Raw genomic sequence first — 17,349 nt, 5'->3', positions numbered from 1 at the left:
CTCTACTCGTCGAGTTAGGCGATCACTCGACGACTTTTCCTTCTAAATGAACATCGACTGAATCCTCATCCAACTCACCGAGTTGTATGAACAACTCGTCGAGTTAATCATCAACTGATACACAGGTCCCGTCCTTGACTCACCGAGTTGTATGAACGACTCGTCGAGTTCATCTTCATCCTTAAGAAGATTGCCTTGGAGTCGCCGAGTCCCATGAATTTCCAGAACAATGGCTTAGTCCATAACGTTGGGTCACTCCCTGGGACCCCCTTGAAACCTTTCCACACTCAACTGGGTCCTTATGACCCTCAATTGATATGGGACAGAACCTTGGACTCGCCGAGTCTAAGAACGGACTTGCCGAGTTGGTCACAACCACTCACTGAATCTTTGATTTCTGACGTACAACCCTTTGATCAAAAGATAGATCTATGCTTCTACAATCGATCTAGAATGTAAAGTTACAACCATTACGTGCTTACATGGGACTTTGAGCTTAAAAGGTCCCTAAACAAGCCCTCTCAAAGCATGGGGCCTTCTTTGAGTGCAAGAGCCACTCCTTTCTGCCTTGTAACCCATCTAAGGGACTAGATCTGAAACATCAACTCCAAACCATGCTTGCAATCATGGTTTGTGACCAAAATGGCTTAGAAAAGCCCTAAAACTTCACAAAATGGGATCTAGCAAATGGAAGAGCAAGGTACATGCTTTTTACCTTCAATGAGATGAAAATGGTGCACAAACTCGGATCCCTTTAGCCTCCTCTTGTTCCTTCAAGCTTTTACTTCCCTCCTTGGATCACAAAAGCACCAAAGTCACTCCAAATGCCTTAGATTGCTTCAATAACGGCTAGGGTTTGCTATGGGGGTCTTCTGGGAGCAAATGGGACGAAGGAGGCTGAGTTAAGAAGTTCAAATAGGGTGCAAACCCTCAAAATAGGGTTTTTGTCCAAACAGGGTCTACTCCTCGAGTCCGGGACCCGACTCGCTGAGTCCACCGCTTAAGTCTCGTGTCCCTTCTCGCTTCTACTCGGCGAGTTGGACCTTCAACTCGCCGAGTCCAAGGCCAAATGCAAGATATATAACAAGGGAATACGTACCAAGAACCAGGTGCTACAGTTGTGATACAATGTTGGACTTATAGGAGGCCGCTTGGCGACACGAGCTTGAGATTGAGTTACAGTTACGGGAGCAGAGGCAGGACCCGACGCAGTCACAACCGGTGCCAAAGCGGTCTAAGACCGCTCATTCCAGGATAGGAGGACAGCATGGCCGCACTTGTGGCAAGTGCAGGAAGGGGCACTCGGGATCTTGTAGATTTGGTAGTGTGTGCCACAAATGTGGCAAAAAGGGGCACTTTGCGAAGGATTTCCGCCAGCCAACCCCGGTTTAGGATACGAGGATTTGATACCAGCCTACCATTGCCATCAGGTTGGTCACGTGAAGACCAACTGTCCACAGCTCACTGCCAGGCCGCTACAGGATCCAGTGCCGACTACACCGAGGATTACTGATGGGGGTCAAGGTATAGCAGAGCCTCCAAGGGCTCAAAGACGTGCCTTCCAGCTTACAGCAGAGGAGGCCAGGGCAGCACCAGATGCAGTTTCTGGTATGTTTCTACCTCTTATCTTACTGTTTATGATTATATTGTGAACTTTCCATTACCTTCTGCATAAGACCTTAGGACATAGGAGGATCAGGGTAATTTATCGAAGGGTTATAGATGGTTAGGATCCAGGGATGCACTGATGATGAGAAGTTAGGATAAAGAATCACCATTCCAGGGTTAGTAATTGTGATTTAGAGATTCAGAAGTAGTCATTTGGGATTCAGGTTTCTATTGAGGTTTGGTTGCTCCATGCTGGGAGGGTTGTTCTGCGAAGGTTATTCATTCCAGGGTTATTCATTAAATGGTTAAGTATGGTAATACCTAGTAGGGACGGTTAAGTTCTGTTTTGGTTTCACCACTAGTAAATAGTGGTTAGTGTCCCAAGTGGGGGAGAAATGGGAATTTTCAAATGGAGCATCAACCATTGAGGGTTTTATTTAGCTGCTAAATAAACTCAGCACGGGTGTGCAGGTTATTTAGCATATGTGGTGGAAATGCAGGTCAGAGATCAGACCACGATTTCCCGAAAGCGTGGGCGATCAATATGAGGTCTTGAGTTAGGCTGGGATTATAGTTTATGGATTGGTTCAAGAGTTCGAAACCCCAAGTGGGGGAGAACTGGCTATATGGGAGAGGGTACCAGGATGGATTCAGGGTTATGCTCAACAGTTTTAGGGCGGTCCAGATAGATTGAAGGCCAGCAGGGCATACCAGTCAGGCCGGATGCCTATAAAACGGTCCAGACATGCTGAAGGACCAGAAAGGCACACTCCTTGAACTCCCGGAACGAGGGAGTTCAGGCCTCGACCTGGCTCGCAGCAATCTCGAGTCTGAATTCCTTGAGCCTCTCCTCCATAATATCCATCATCCCTTCCTTGACTGTCCCAAAAATCAGTGGGGTCGCGTCAAGGATGACCCTCGTAACCTCGGCTGCAATAAGCTCCCTCAACCTCTTGTAATGGTCGCTATACCATCGCACGACCCAGATCCAGACCCTGATCCTGATCCCCCTACTCCAAACCTTGTCACCACCATTCTGATCTGAAATACCATAAGGCAGAATGATCAAAATGTCCAAATGGGGATCTTCCCACACTGGTTTTCCTTAGAGCTTCCAGGTCTAACATTAGTTCGGCTACAGGTCCTGTGCTTTCAGTAGTACAGGCCCAATACTACCTTCCATACCTACCTATACCTTCCCCAAGCTCTACCTGACAACATTAATTCGTCCCAAAATAAAGCATATTTCACAAGCTACCTCATAGCTAAAATCCTAGGCTATCCTAAGATTTGCTCAATCCATATCAAAACAAAACTCAATTATAACAGTTTGCATTATGCATACAAATTATACACAGACCATGATAAAATAGACTTTAGCATAACTGACTCTACCCTAAGACCACAACTAGACACGGAATAGGAAATAAGGACAAATCAATCATTCTGAGGCTATAAGACCCTAACCGTATACTATTTTTAAAGCATACACATAGCAAGATTCATACGATTATCTTAATCCAAATATCAATATAGCATGACTAACATATTGGGGAACTACTTACTTGAGCTCGGACGATCACGCGCATTGCACCCTCCTTTTTTTTTTTTTTCCATTTTAAGAAGTTTTTAACTCTTGATTTTTGAATTTTTTTTACCATTTCCTTAGTTTGAGTCCTGACACACCCAACCAGTGTGCCTGAATCCTTCAAACCAAGGCTCTGATACCAACTTGTAACGACCCAAATTTTCAAATAAAATTTTCATTTTTAATTAACCAAAACATTCCCATAAAATATGAAGTAACAATAACAATTGTTTTCAAAATCCATAACATCAACATTTTATTTCAAATATCAAATTGCCCTATCAAATCAAATGCAGAAGTGGGTGACACGCAACTAGCTAGAGGACAAGTACCTGACAACACTCTCAAAGGCCCATAAATCATAAGAGAAATGACCGAGAAGATTATCCAAATTCGGGAACGACTAAAAGCTTCGAGAGACAGACAAAAGAGTTATGCGGACAAATAACGGAAGCCCTTGGAATTTCAGGTTGGGGACCGGGTACTATTGAAGGTGTCACCCTGGAAGGGGTTAATACATTTTGGAAAACGTGGGAAACTAAATCCAAGGTATATCAGACCATTCGAGATCCTTTCCAGGATCGGCCCGGTAGCATACAAGCTTCGATTACCGCAGGAACTCAATAACGTACACCCTACCTTTCATGTGTCAAACTTAAAGAAATGTTTATCCGATGAGACCCTTTTCGTCCCTTTGGACGAAATCGAAATCAATGAGAGTCTCCACTTCGTAGAAGAACCCGTAGAAATCATGGATAGGGAAATTAAAAGAACTAAACAAAGTCGCATACCCATTGTGAAGGTCCTCTGTAATGCAAAGTGAGGGCCTGAATACACTTAGGAGCGCGAAGATCAGATGAAACAAAAATACCCGCATCTTTTCCCTAGTCCATAAATACTTATCTTAGAATAAATTTTGGGACGAAACTCTCTCTAACGAGGGGATGATGTAACAACCCGATATTTCAAGTCAATGTAATGACCTAAAGTCAAGTATTGTAACCTATTTTGAGATGATAATAAAAATAGCGACAAAATGAAATGTTCAAAAATCTCAATGTGAATGTACTAAGTGGTAGATATCGTAACAAGGTTTTATAAAATATAAAGAACACTATTCTAGATCTGCCATGATCCCTCGGTTCCTTGGTTAAGGCAACCGCACCTTCGTTATTGCAGAAAATCTCCATTAGCTCCTTAATGGCAGGTACAACTCCAAGGTCTCCGATGAAGTTCTTTAGCCATATTGCCTCCTTTGACGCTTCGCTTTCTGCTATGTACTCTAATTCTCACGTTGAATCGGCTACGGTCTCCTGCTTGAACTTTTCCAAGTCACTGCTCCTCCGTTCAGGGTAAACACCCAGCCCGACTGCGAGCGGAAATTATCCCGGTCGGTCTGAAAACTAGCGTCACTATACCCTCGCACTCTCAAGTCATCACTCCTACCAAGGATAATGTCACACCCCCGAACCAGACGGCGGAAACGTCCGAGGGTTGTGGTGACTTAATTGAATACCATAACATTGAATATATATGAAACATAACATCATTCATCACCATGCATTAATATAGTACAACTGATAAAGTTTACACTGAGTACATTGTCTTAGCATTACATCCCCAAAAATAAATTGTTCGGTTCATAGATAAACAAACTGCAAGCCATCACTGAGTACATTTTCCTTCGGTTTACTTGTTACCTGAGAATACAAGTATTTTGAAAAACGTCAACATATGAAATGTTGGTGAGTTCATAAGCGGTATTTGAAAAGCAACGTTTTGTATTGTTTTGAAAAACTACCAGAAAATCCGATATTTTCTGAAAAGAGTTCATGCAAAAGTTTGTGAAGATCCATAAGTATGCTTGTTTGTTTCTATAGTTGTAAAAATTGTTCTTTAAACTTGTATACATTTCGAAACCGTATGTATTGAAAAACCCTAGGAAAACCCGATGTTTTCCTAACACTTTGAATTCCATGTAGTCGTTGTACTATCGCGGTGTGTGAAGTCATTGATTCCAGGCGACGTCGGATTATTACGCATGATGAATTGCTATAAACACGCGTTACACAAACAACCAGTTTACAACTATACTAACGATCCCATAGGCGTCGTCCGTACTATTCACGTAATCCAACCGCCCTGACTTCTTGTAGTCCCACATCCGAAGAGAAAGAGGGCACGAAGACCTCGATAACTCCGTTAGTCGGTTGGGGATAAAAAAAAGAGTGCGAAGGGCCCTTGACCCGACTCGCATTAGAATAACCGACTTTACTAGCAGTACCAAAGGACCCTTGGGGACCAATAGTATAAAAGCCATTGAAAGTCCTTTTACGCTGTGTTGGATCATGTAAGACCCAACAACTCGTAAGGTTGAAGTCTTCGGGCCTAAAGATCAAGTCATTGGGCTAGCTAGGCCCAACAAACAAGATTTTACACTTTTGGGCCCAAAGGTGGTGCGTCGACGTCTGTGCACTCTCACGTGTGTAATGATTTCCCAAATTTTCCGTGTATGAGTTGAGTTATCGTCGTGTTAGTAGTTTCGGGTTTGTTATTGATTCGAGACCGAATCAATTCGTTTGATAACAATTTTTGGTGTTGTTGTGTAATATAATTCGTCGGTAGTCGTAGTGCCAGTGTTTGTTCACAACGGATGTATTGAATTAACATTGTAACTTTTCTGTTACAGCCCCTCTTTTTGTTGTAAATTTACTTTTTCAACCCTTTAAATAAATAAATTTCCGGTTTAGTCCCTAAACCATTTTTCTTGACATTTTACACCAAAACTTACTGAAATTGATATTTTCAGCCTATTTTTAGTTGAAAACAGTTTTAGTCCCTGAAAATACAGTTTTCTCGGTTATAACCCCTCTTTTCGCAATTTTTACACTTTTGGCCCAAATTGGAAATTTTTTGCAACTTTGGTCCTTTTTAGTTATGAAAAGCATTTTTAACCTTTGAAAAGGACTTATAACACTAATAGTCCAATGTTTTACCGAAAAACACAGTTTCAACCCTCCAAAATAGAAAATTTCGCATATTGGGCCCTATTGGGCCGAAAATGTCATTTTTAGCCCATTAAGCTTGAAATTTGTATTTTTAATCCTCCAAATGAGTATATTTTCAGAAAATATTTTATTGAAACTGTTTTGACTCCTCTCATCCATCAGAATTCGTAATATGTCAATTTGGGCCCTTTAACTTTATATTTTTAACATTTTGTGTCCAAAAATTGAGTTTTTAGCCCAAAGAAGATGTTATCAAGTCGCTTAGCCATTTTTCTTGGAATACTTTGTATGTAATAATATAATTTATGCTAATATCATTTAATCATAAAATATATCTCGATTTTTAGGAGTTTATGGCTAGATCCATCATCAAAATCACACAAAAACACACATTTAAGCATAGAAATCATACAAGACATACAAAACACATATAGATCTACACTTTCACTTGTATTCCCCCCCAGAAAACTTATAAAACAGAAAATAGGGAGTATGAAGCTCACCTTAGGGTGTGGTTTCGGTTTTTGAAGAAAAGATGGAAGAAAGCTTGGTGATTTTTGGCCTTAGCACCCTTTTCTTGAAGATCTCGAGTTTGAGGTGATTCTAGAATGCAAGATCATGATTTTTGCATGGATTAGGAAAAGATTTTTGATAAAACAAAGAATCTAAGTCATAGATCCAAGCATAACCTTACCTTAGATGAAGAGTTTGTGGAAATATCCTCTTGAAAACCTCCTAATTTTCGAGATCTTGATGAAAGATGGAGGGCGTTTTATTGAGAGAGAGTTGTGAGAGAAATGTGTGTGTGTGTGATTCGGCCGAGAGTGAGAGAGGGAGAGAAGAAATGGACCTTAAGTTGATGTATTCATAGAAGTATGAGATGTTGCATGGAGATATGTGGGATATTAGTGAGGTGGCATGCATTAAGTCAACCCCTCCTCTTTTCTTCTTGGATTTGGGCCTTGGGCCGAGAATGTGAAAGGAAAAAGGGTTTTTGGGCTTTATTGCCCTCAAGCCCATATAGAAGTTAAGTTGGATGAGTCTTGACCTAAAAGAAATATAATATGATTTTCACACTTTGTTGGGCTAGTTTAGGTTAATCATGGTTCAAAACTTTTAATTTATTTCATTCTAGGCTCAATATGGCCCAAAATGTTGAAATAAATTAATGTGGGTCCAATTAGAGCCCATTTAAGGGTTCTAAGCCCATGATAGTCAAATTGGAAGCTTATTGGTCCATTGAGTCCAATAAGGAAGTCCTAGTCCAAAATGGACCTAACAAGAACTTCTAGGATTTCCAATTGCTTGATGACCATTTGTAGTATTTGTATGATGTATTTGATTGAAGTTTTTAATGTCATAATAATAGGTATCACACATGCTCTTAAGTTTTTGATTCAACATTTACTTGAGTATAGTGATTACAAGACACAAAATTTCTAGTTGTGACAGATAAGGAACCATTCCTTAGTCCTTTGTAGGTACTTGAGAATGTTCTTTACTACGGTCCAATGTGCCCTACCAGGGTTCCCTTGATATCTGCTGACCATACTCAAAGCGAAGGCCACATCAGGGCGAGTACACGTCATAGCATACATGATTGAGCCAAATGCGGAAGCATAAGGTACTCGGCTCATCTCTAATATTTCGGCTTCGATACTCGGGCTTTGAGTCTTACTCGACTTGGTATTGTCTTAGATTGGTAACTCCCTTTTCTTGGAATTCTCCATGCTAAAATGTTTTAACACTTTATCCAAGTAAGTACTTTGACTAAGTCCTAATAGTCTTTTACTCCTATTTCTCAATATCCTTATCACAAGAATATAAACAGCTTCTCTGAGGTCCTTGATCAGCTTAGGACTGTAAAAGCTGTTTTAAAACATCTCAAATCAGGTGACTGAAGCTGTTTTAAAAGCTGCACTTGATCAACTTGGAACTGTAAAAAATGTTCAGTTTATCCCCACGTACCTCAGCTCATGTACCATTTATGTTGCTTGATCAGTTTGGAACTGTAAAAAATGTTCACCATCTATGACCCGTGAAAGCACAAAAGCTAAAATTGAAATGTTTACTGATACTGATCGCCCTAAAAAGTGTCACAAAAAAGTTGAGTATATTGTTCATTCGTGCCTTTAGGATTAAGAAATGCGACAGATGATATGAGGTCCAATAATCATGCAGATAGAGTTCAGTTTGTGAGTGTTGGTGAGAAAAAAATTCATGCAAGTGCACCATTTGTTTCTAAAGTTGGTTTTGTATAATTCTTAGTAACAGTTACGTTTCTAAAAAAAAAAATCAAAACCGACCCATGGTTCACCACGGATTCAAACACTAGTTAATAAATAAATATTGTAATATTTTAAAAGATATATTATTATATTTTAAAAGTTATACATACTTATCAAGACAGTGTCGGAGCAAGATTCAAGGTAAATGAGTATCCCAAACAGGGTTCGGTTTCTCGGTTTTCCAAACTCGGTTTTGGGTTTAAACCCAAACCCATTCAAAAGTTTAACTTGTTGATAGTTAAGAATCTTGTGTTGCTTCTATAACAAATGTATATGAGCTATGTTTCATGTTATGATGTGGGACAATTTTAATTTTTTTAAAAAACTAGTTGAAAAACAAAATAAAATAAACCAATGTAATAGCCAAGATTCGAAATAGAGACCTCAACCTTTAAAATTCAACACTTAACGACTTGGACAACTCAATACTTAGTGCTTAATTTTCACAATATCATAATAGGTATACTCTGTATACAACTATATAAAAAGTGCTGCGAAAATAAAAGAAAATAAGTGTTTGCAAGAAGATTTGAACTTGCCACCTCCAAAAACATCCCTTAACGTCTTAACCATCTAAACCAATTACATCTTTTATTATTATCTCGCTAAACATATTAATATTATGTATATGTACACTACATAAAACAAAATTTCTCTAAAAAATTATACTACCAAAGTTTTTTTTGAAGGATATCCCGAAATATGTATCAAGGTATATAATAAAACCATAGCATTAAATGTATGCTTAAGGACATAATATATAAATAAAAAGCCTAAATGTTAACAATATTTTTTTATGGGCCTTGTTTGGAAAACTAGCTACTACGCTAGTTTGTTTTTTTTTTTTTTTTTTTTTTTTTTTTTTTTTTTTTAGATAGCATATCAATAAACTAGCTAAGAAACTATTTTGTAAAATATGACAAACTATTATTATGATTTCACCGAACATTATATTACAACAAATTAAATTAATATTGCCAAACGGACCTAAGAATAATAATTTATTCTCTATATGTATGGTATGAGATGTAATGATATTCACATACATAAATCAGAGAATCTATTATTTAAAAATTATATTGTTGTAACAAAATATATTATACATTTGTATTATAATATAAAATAATTTATCTATATGTTTTTTTTAATGTAATTTAGATTTTATTGCTAGTTTATTTGTTAATTTTTACTTAACGTCATTTTCTATAAGTTAGTTTATCAACTTTTTTTTTTTTGGAAACGGCTAGCATATTATTAAAACAGAAAAGCAAGCAAACAACAGCAGGACAGACAAAGAGCTCAAGCCAAATTACATGAAACAATCTAAAAGCTAATTTATCAACTAACAACTAGTTTTTCACATATCAGCTGACCGAAACTCTTCAACTAACAACTAGTTTTTCACATATCAGCCGACCGAAACTCTTCAACTAACAACTAGTTTTTCAGCTAATCTTTCAAAATTATCATAGAAAATTATTATGACATTTTTGAAAGAAAGTTATTATGATGTTTTCAAGAGGTAGATAACCCTTTTACTATATATTTTCTATGGAATTGCAAAATCTGAATCCTTGCTAAGCTGCCCGTAAGCCTGCACCATTCAATTTTTTTTTTTCAACAGATCTTTTTGATGGGTTCGTTCAAAATTTTTAACAATTAACTTTGTTTTTAATAATTTCTTTAACGTAGTATTTTTAGAGAAATATTCTCTTTTAACTTTTTATTTTACAACTTTGATTTTTTACAACTTTGGCGTTGCAAAATTAGATTTTTCGAAAAATTATTTTTACCACTCTTTATATTTGGTTTTTATGCATGTATAAAAAATATCTGTTTTTCAAAACAGTTTTTTACAAGTTCGTTTTCCAAAAAATTATATATATTTTTTCTCATGATTATAAAACTATTTAAAAATTTATTTTCTTTAGATATTTCAAAAACCAAAAATACACATCCTCTTTAATAAATGAATTTTTTTGTCACCTGTCACTTTCTCAAAGCTTTTGTCACATGTCATTATATGAGATTTTATAATTATTTGAATTCCACTTGTCATTATGTGATGTCTTTATTTTTTTATTAATCAATAATCAATTTCACTAATTAATGAGTCTACTATCATATATATATATATATATATATATATATATATATATATATATATATATATATATATATATATATATATATATTATTTATTCTGTTTAAATGTTCATTAATTTACAAACATATTTGAATTCAAATGGATGTTATAATGACACAATTAATATCGTGTATTTGATGATATATTTGAATTCAAAATATAGCTTTAATTTTTTGGACTTTTAATTTGAATTCTAACAAATTTATTATTTATTCAAAATTTATAAATAAATATATGTGTATAGTACATATCTATCTATACCCTAATAAATGAAAAAAAAACATCGTCTTCAAAGAAGTATTTGAAAATTTTGATTCATAACAACTATTTACAATATACTGTATTAATAATATTTTTTATTAGTATAGATTCAATAAGTACTTATTCATTATTTCGTTTGTATTTATTTCGAAAGTTAATTTAAAAAATATTTAATGTTTAAACCTAATTTTCAACATCATTATTTAAAATATGTAAATAGTTTTTTATTAGTAAAAATTGAATTATTTATTCATTATATCGTTAACATTTATGTAAAAGTTTTTTTTAAATATTTAATATTTATACATTGATATTAAACTTTTATTTTTAATAAACTCGTATAGTATACGAGTCTCTCACCTAGTTTTTATATGATGAGATTAAGGACTCGTTTGATAGTTACTGGCTGAGAAAGTGACTGGAAAATGTCTAACTGGGTAAGAAATCCTGAGTGGGTAAGAAATCATGTTGTTTGATTGTACATCTGACTAATGGGCTGACTGATGAAAAATAACCATTTTACCCTTATCTCCATATCAGCCTCCAAAATCATAGCCTTCATCTTCATTTAACACCCGATATGTATGTATGTGTGTATGAGCAAAGATCACCAACATCCCACATGAATTCAAGTATCATAAGTTCATAACAATAAATTTGATTCTTGATTAGAACATTGAAAATTTAGATTTAATAAAGTATTTATAAACTAGAATGAAATAAGATTGTATAAATACAAACTCAAGCAATTACAATAAAGCTATACAAAAAATAACCACATAATAGCATTATACAAAATCCATTCCATTAATCATCAGCCACCATTTCATCTATTTTGTTAGAAGCTTAATCATCATCAACATGATAAGGATCTGAAGTAATAGAACTCACAATTAATCCCAGATAATATACCCAAAGCACAAGAAAACCAGCTATATGCATCTCATAAGAAAGTGGGAAAGTTTCAAGTGCATTAACCATTTGTAGTGAGAATGCAATTTTGAGTTTAGGAAGTCAAAACAAAGGGTGAATTGGAACCAAAATAAAAAAAAAAAATTATGTTTCAGATTTTCATAACTCATACAAGCAACAAATTCTAATTTCTTACCTTATAAACAAACACGGAAGAACTGCCGTTCGATCTATTGGTTAAAAAAAAGACGAAAGAAAGAGAGGTTGCTTACCTTTGTTGACGCATCTCTGGCTGGAGAAGGCGGAGGCTCTGGCTGGAGAAGGTGGAGGTCGGAGTGAAGGAAAAACGGCGCCGATCTTGGGAGGAGGAGGAGGAGGCGTCGGTGGTTGTGGAGAAGCAAGATAGCGATGATTTTTTTTTGTTGCTGCGTATTTCTTTTAGGTCGAGAGGGAAGAAGAAAGAAGAGGGCATGAGAGTCTTTTGTTCCAGTCAACAGCATGTTGTAAGCTGACCGAGTAAGTCATTTGGGCCAGACATTCTGACCCACTCAGCAAGTATCAAACACGATTGTCTGACCGAGTCAGCTCAAATCGCTGACCCAGACCGAGTCAAACGGGTATCAAACAAGGCCTAAATGCTCTTTAAATGCTATCTCTAATTTGTTCAATATAAATTTAAGATAACGACTCATGATAAACGATGATAATTGATAAATGTTGATAATCATAATTTTTCCATCAACATTTTTAACATTTCTTCAAAAATAGTTCCAACAAACTTTTTATAACATTCTAAAAAGTCTACTATATTTAATACACACTTTATTTCTCCTACTACTTGATTTTCGTGTGAAGCAAGCATCCAGTCACCAGGTGTTACTTCACACCCACTGTCAAACAAACGCATATATATACATCTCTCTCTTTCTTTCTCTTTCTCTTGCTTCCAGTAAGATCCTAATTTTCCATCAATCCCTAAAGATTCAATTTCGGTCCGATGGAGACGGGTCGTGTATCCATGATCGTCGCTCCACCACCCCCACCGCTGCCGCCTACTTTTGTTGCTCCTGGATTCCGATTTCACCCGACCGATGAGGAACTTGTGAGGTATTACCTTAGGCGTAAGGTTTGTGGGAAGCCCTTTCAGTCTCAGATGGTGCCGGAAGTTGATATCTACAAATCTGAGCCCTGGGAACTTGCTGGTATACATAATTCTTTCTGGTTTGATGATTTTTTGTTCGCCATTTCTCCAACGTTTTCTTGAAGTTATCGAAAATGATGATTTTGTTGGGAATTGAATTTCGCAAGACTTATAAGTTGTAGTTTTCTATTTGGGGAAAACTTCATCTTTAGTAAAATTTCGGACTTGGAAACCATAAAACCACCTGCATGCAATTCAATTACTGATACTAGGAATCTGATTCACTTAGTAGTGGAAAATTGAAGTAAAGATTGTTCATTACAGTAAAGTTATTGCAGTTATGAATTATTGTCTTTCTGGGAAGATGAATCTTGGAAATTTTCAGTAAAAATAGATAATTTCTATAAGAAAAAACAAAAGAGTTATGTAGGAGTAAGTTTACCATAAAAACATTTTGTTGCCCAACTAGAGGCCTTTGATATCTAAAACAATCGCATTTCTGAAAAATAAATGGCTGAATTTGTGATTATGCAATGACTGTTCTTTATCTTACATATGTAATATCCATCTTTGAGATAAGGGTGTTGATCTTCTTGTGATTTGTGGTTTTCTAGACTATACTTCAGTGAAATCAAGAGACCTAGAATGGTACTTCATCAGTCCTACAGATAAGAAGTACGCCAATAGTTCTCGAGTAAAACGATCCACTGAACGCGGATTTTGGAAAGAAACTGGGAAGATCCGGGAAATAAATCATAAGTCTGAGAAGATAGGGCAGAAGAAAACCCTAGTTTTCCATAGTGGCCGAGCCCCTCATGGCATACGCACTAATTGGGTAATGCATGAATATAAACTTTTGGATCAAGAATTGCAGACAGCTGGAGTAACACAGGTTTGAATTACATGTGATCATTTTACAAGACATGAGATTACATAAAATAACACTTTGTACAAGGGTTTTGCATGCATTTAACTAAAACTATATATGACTTAGACTTAAGTCCCGTGTAACAAATGCAGCCTAAATATACTTACTTGTTTGGTGTTTGAATCTAACGAAATGGAATAATTGTTCTTGTTTTGTGGGTGGTGTGGAAAAAAAAGGATGCATTTGTGCTATGCAGAATTTTTGAAAAGAGTAGTATAGGACCGCCAAATGGAGATTGGTATGGACCATTTTTCGAAGAAGAATGGGATGATGAGGAAGCCCTCATTGTTCCCGTTCGAGACACAATGGATGATGTGGAAAATGATGATGAAACTTGTGCCGAAGGAAACAACACTATGCAGGTATTGTGTTGCTTTACACATATATGTGTGTCCGTGTACGTGTGTACTTTTACATTGTTGTCCCATTGTCCTGATAGTAGGCATCAACTAGATATGTTTGTTTGTTAGTGGATCTCAAATTGGTGCGACACGGCCTCATAAGTGTCTATATGATGGAGTCCCCCCTTTCCCCATAAGGACTCTTTTGGAGAGTTAATATTAGATTTCACATATATCTTATACCGGTGTCCTGCACCCCTTGGCTTAACACATCATTGTCTTGTCTGGGTGTGTGTGTCGGGGGGGGGGGGGGGGGGGGGTGAGGTTTTTTGTATCCTACATTGGTGGAACATGTCATAGTCATATCATGTAAGTGTCTTTATATATTGAAGTCTCTCTCTCTCTAAGGGCCCGAGAATTCACATATATCTGATATTGTTGTCATGGTAGTTGTATGATGTGTACTTGATTTACATCTCACAATAGTAGGCAGATCGTGCTCCTAGAGGAATATATATATATATATATATATATATATATATATATATATATATATATATATATATATATATATACACACACACACACACACACTTGAAAAATTGCATGAAAAAAGAGCATGAAATTCGTGCTTTAGATTTTACTTTTGATTTTTAGTTATCCATGGAACTATTCAAGGTACGTTATTATTACATAATCACATCACAAATCGATCGCACCTTACTTGTATACGTTCTTTTCGTATATAGTAAATGAAAGTCAAGAAATGCATAAAATCTATTATGTTTTTGTTGAGACAATAATTATAGTCTCGCTTGTCCATTTACGTGACATTACATACCCTAAATTTATGCATCAAGAACGATTTTATTTCACATACAAGATATTCGATAATGCATTTTTTAGAAATACAACGAGATTTACACCATACACCAAATTACAAACTTCTAAAACCATTTGTATTACATATAGGAAGACAATAGTCGTTTCGGCTTATCCCTTCTGTAACAGGTTTTCTTCTTAAAAGTAGGAATATACTACTGAGATTTATGAGATATAATAAGGATCCTCGTAGCAACCGTACCTTGTTCCAACTTTTTGTTTCTTGCAAAGATCAGCTTAACGATAAATTTGATCAGATCTTCTATAATAAGATATAATGGTAATAATAATTTAGGCTATCATTAGATGACATTCCTAATTATCCAAATATACGTTTATTTCTATTGTTTATCTTGAAATATACCTTTTAAGGCGTTTGATACTTTTTGGTACTTGAATATTTTTGGCAAGATAAGAAGCAATTGTTACTATAAGGTAATCAGTTCATATGGCTGGTGACATAGGTTATGCTCAGGTAGGACCCCCACCACACTGGAAAAACCACATGCGGATTAGAGCCATGGATTTCAAGCCTTGCTTGGCATACATTCGACTTGGAGTCAGGGATTTGGACCAGCCTGATGTCAATGAGACAAAATTGCAATTTTTTGTCCCATCCAGTGGTCATCTCTTATCTGTGCAAAAGATGTGAATGCCCTCCTCATTCTCATCATTGAAAAGAGCCGTAGGAAAATGTTTGGTCTCATCCAGTCCAATCATGTTCCATATAATAAATGCATTCATACTTGCTATATTTAGATATCTATTTGCACAATATTAGGTTTTACGCACGAGATAGGTTTCTCTCATGAAAGGCCGTTTTTGCCCTAAAAAGGACATGATCTAAGTGGAACCATAAGTGTAATGACATGTGCATGCTTGCTCTTTTGATAACCCCAATATAGGTTTAATTGTAAATGGGTCGGTTTGAAAATAAATGAATTGGTAATTGTGTGGACCAATGGACATGAGCTTATTTTCTTGAATAATAAATTTCAACTCTCTTTTATGCTCTTGATTGATGAAACCGAGCTCTTTTCAGATGGATGCTCAAATGATCCCGGTTGTATGCAAGAAGGTAAGATCGGAAAATGGTGTTTTAAATTCTGAACCTGAGCTCGAAACTCTCACACTGTTTCACCACAAAACATCAAAAGGAAGTGATCCCAATTCTAGCAATGCAAATGGTTCCCATGATTCAACCATGACAAGTCAAGGTCAAACAACAACAAACCTTTTGTCTGCAGTTGTTACAACTATAGAAACACATCCTCCAGCAACCCCACCTTCATTTGACGCTTCTGCCCTTGAGAAATCTTTGCCTCCTGAGTACATGGAGCTTATACGTGACATGGAGAACAAGATCCGTGAAGTTTCAATGGAGAAGGATGCCTTGAAGATTGAATTGATGCAGGCTCAGGCAACGATCAACGTTCTTCATTCTCACATTGATCAGTTGAGCAAGGAGAACACCGAATTGAAGAGGGGCGTTTAGGTAATCTTCAATTCATGATGCAGGTAAGGAACGTAATGTTTAGGGGAGGGGAACAAATTCGGTAAAGTAATGTTATAGATTTTAGTCAAACAAAACTTTGTATGGAGATTTTAAAGGCGTAATGATGGACTTTTTTGTTTAGAAGCTATAAAAATGTGCGAGCCTGAATGGTATGATATTGTGGCTCTAATTATGCTTAAGTGAAACTTTGTGTTGTTCTTTTTCTCGTTAATACCTGTTTTAAAAGTTAATCCTTGTGATTTGATCATACAAAAAGCCCTTTGAAGGGTTGGCAATGATTAAAATAGCTCATGGATCCTCCAAATATATATAACCTGTTTTAGCATATTTTGTAGCAGCTTTTGAGGGACGTATAACTTGGTATGTTCAGAGAAAAAAAAACTGTTATTTTTTGTCTGTATTTAAAGATTATATGATCGATCCGGTTTATAAAAAGAAATTATGCGATATGGAGGTTATATATATAGAAAAAACCGGTTACTTTAAACTAAACCATGCGTTTTGTGGTCGAGATTCTTTAGAGACTATATGATCTGGCTTCGTAAGGATAACCAAGCTGTATAAATGTCTTAATAAATTAATAATTGATCCGTTCCTTCAAAATAACACGATTCTTTAGGCAGGATCAGTAATATAATCCATTACTAAACTTTTTTTTTTTATTTGGAAACCGCAAATATATTAAAATAAAAAACACCTCACATCAAGACGATGCAAGGGAAAAGTACAA

The 17,349-nt window shown here is 36.1% G+C and overlaps 1 protein-coding gene across 1 annotated transcript; it reads left to right on the top strand.

Moving 5' to 3' along the window:
* Positions 1–12,737: 12,737 nt before the first annotated feature.
* Positions 12,738–16,838, top strand: LOC111919190 (NAC domain containing protein 52). Its single transcript, XM_023914800.3, has 4 exons — positions 12,738–13,013; positions 13,567–13,844; positions 14,057–14,242; positions 16,146–16,838. Exons 1-4 carry the CDS (start codon positions 12,809–12,811, stop codon positions 16,596–16,598), a joined length of 1,122 nt encoding a protein of 373 aa, XP_023770568.1. The 5' UTR covers positions 12,738–12,808; the 3' UTR covers positions 16,599–16,838.
* The last annotated feature ends 511 nt before the right edge of the window (positions 16,839–17,349 follow it).

The sequence above is a fragment of the Lactuca sativa genome, chromosome 6 (genome assembly GCF_002870075.4).
Source record: "Lactuca sativa cultivar Salinas chromosome 6, Lsat_Salinas_v11, whole genome shotgun sequence".
NCBI lineage: Eukaryota > Viridiplantae > Streptophyta > Magnoliopsida > Asterales > Asteraceae > Lactuca > Lactuca sativa.
The sequence above is the reverse complement of the archived record's forward strand: the minus strand, read 5'-3'. Positions and strand labels throughout refer to the sequence as shown.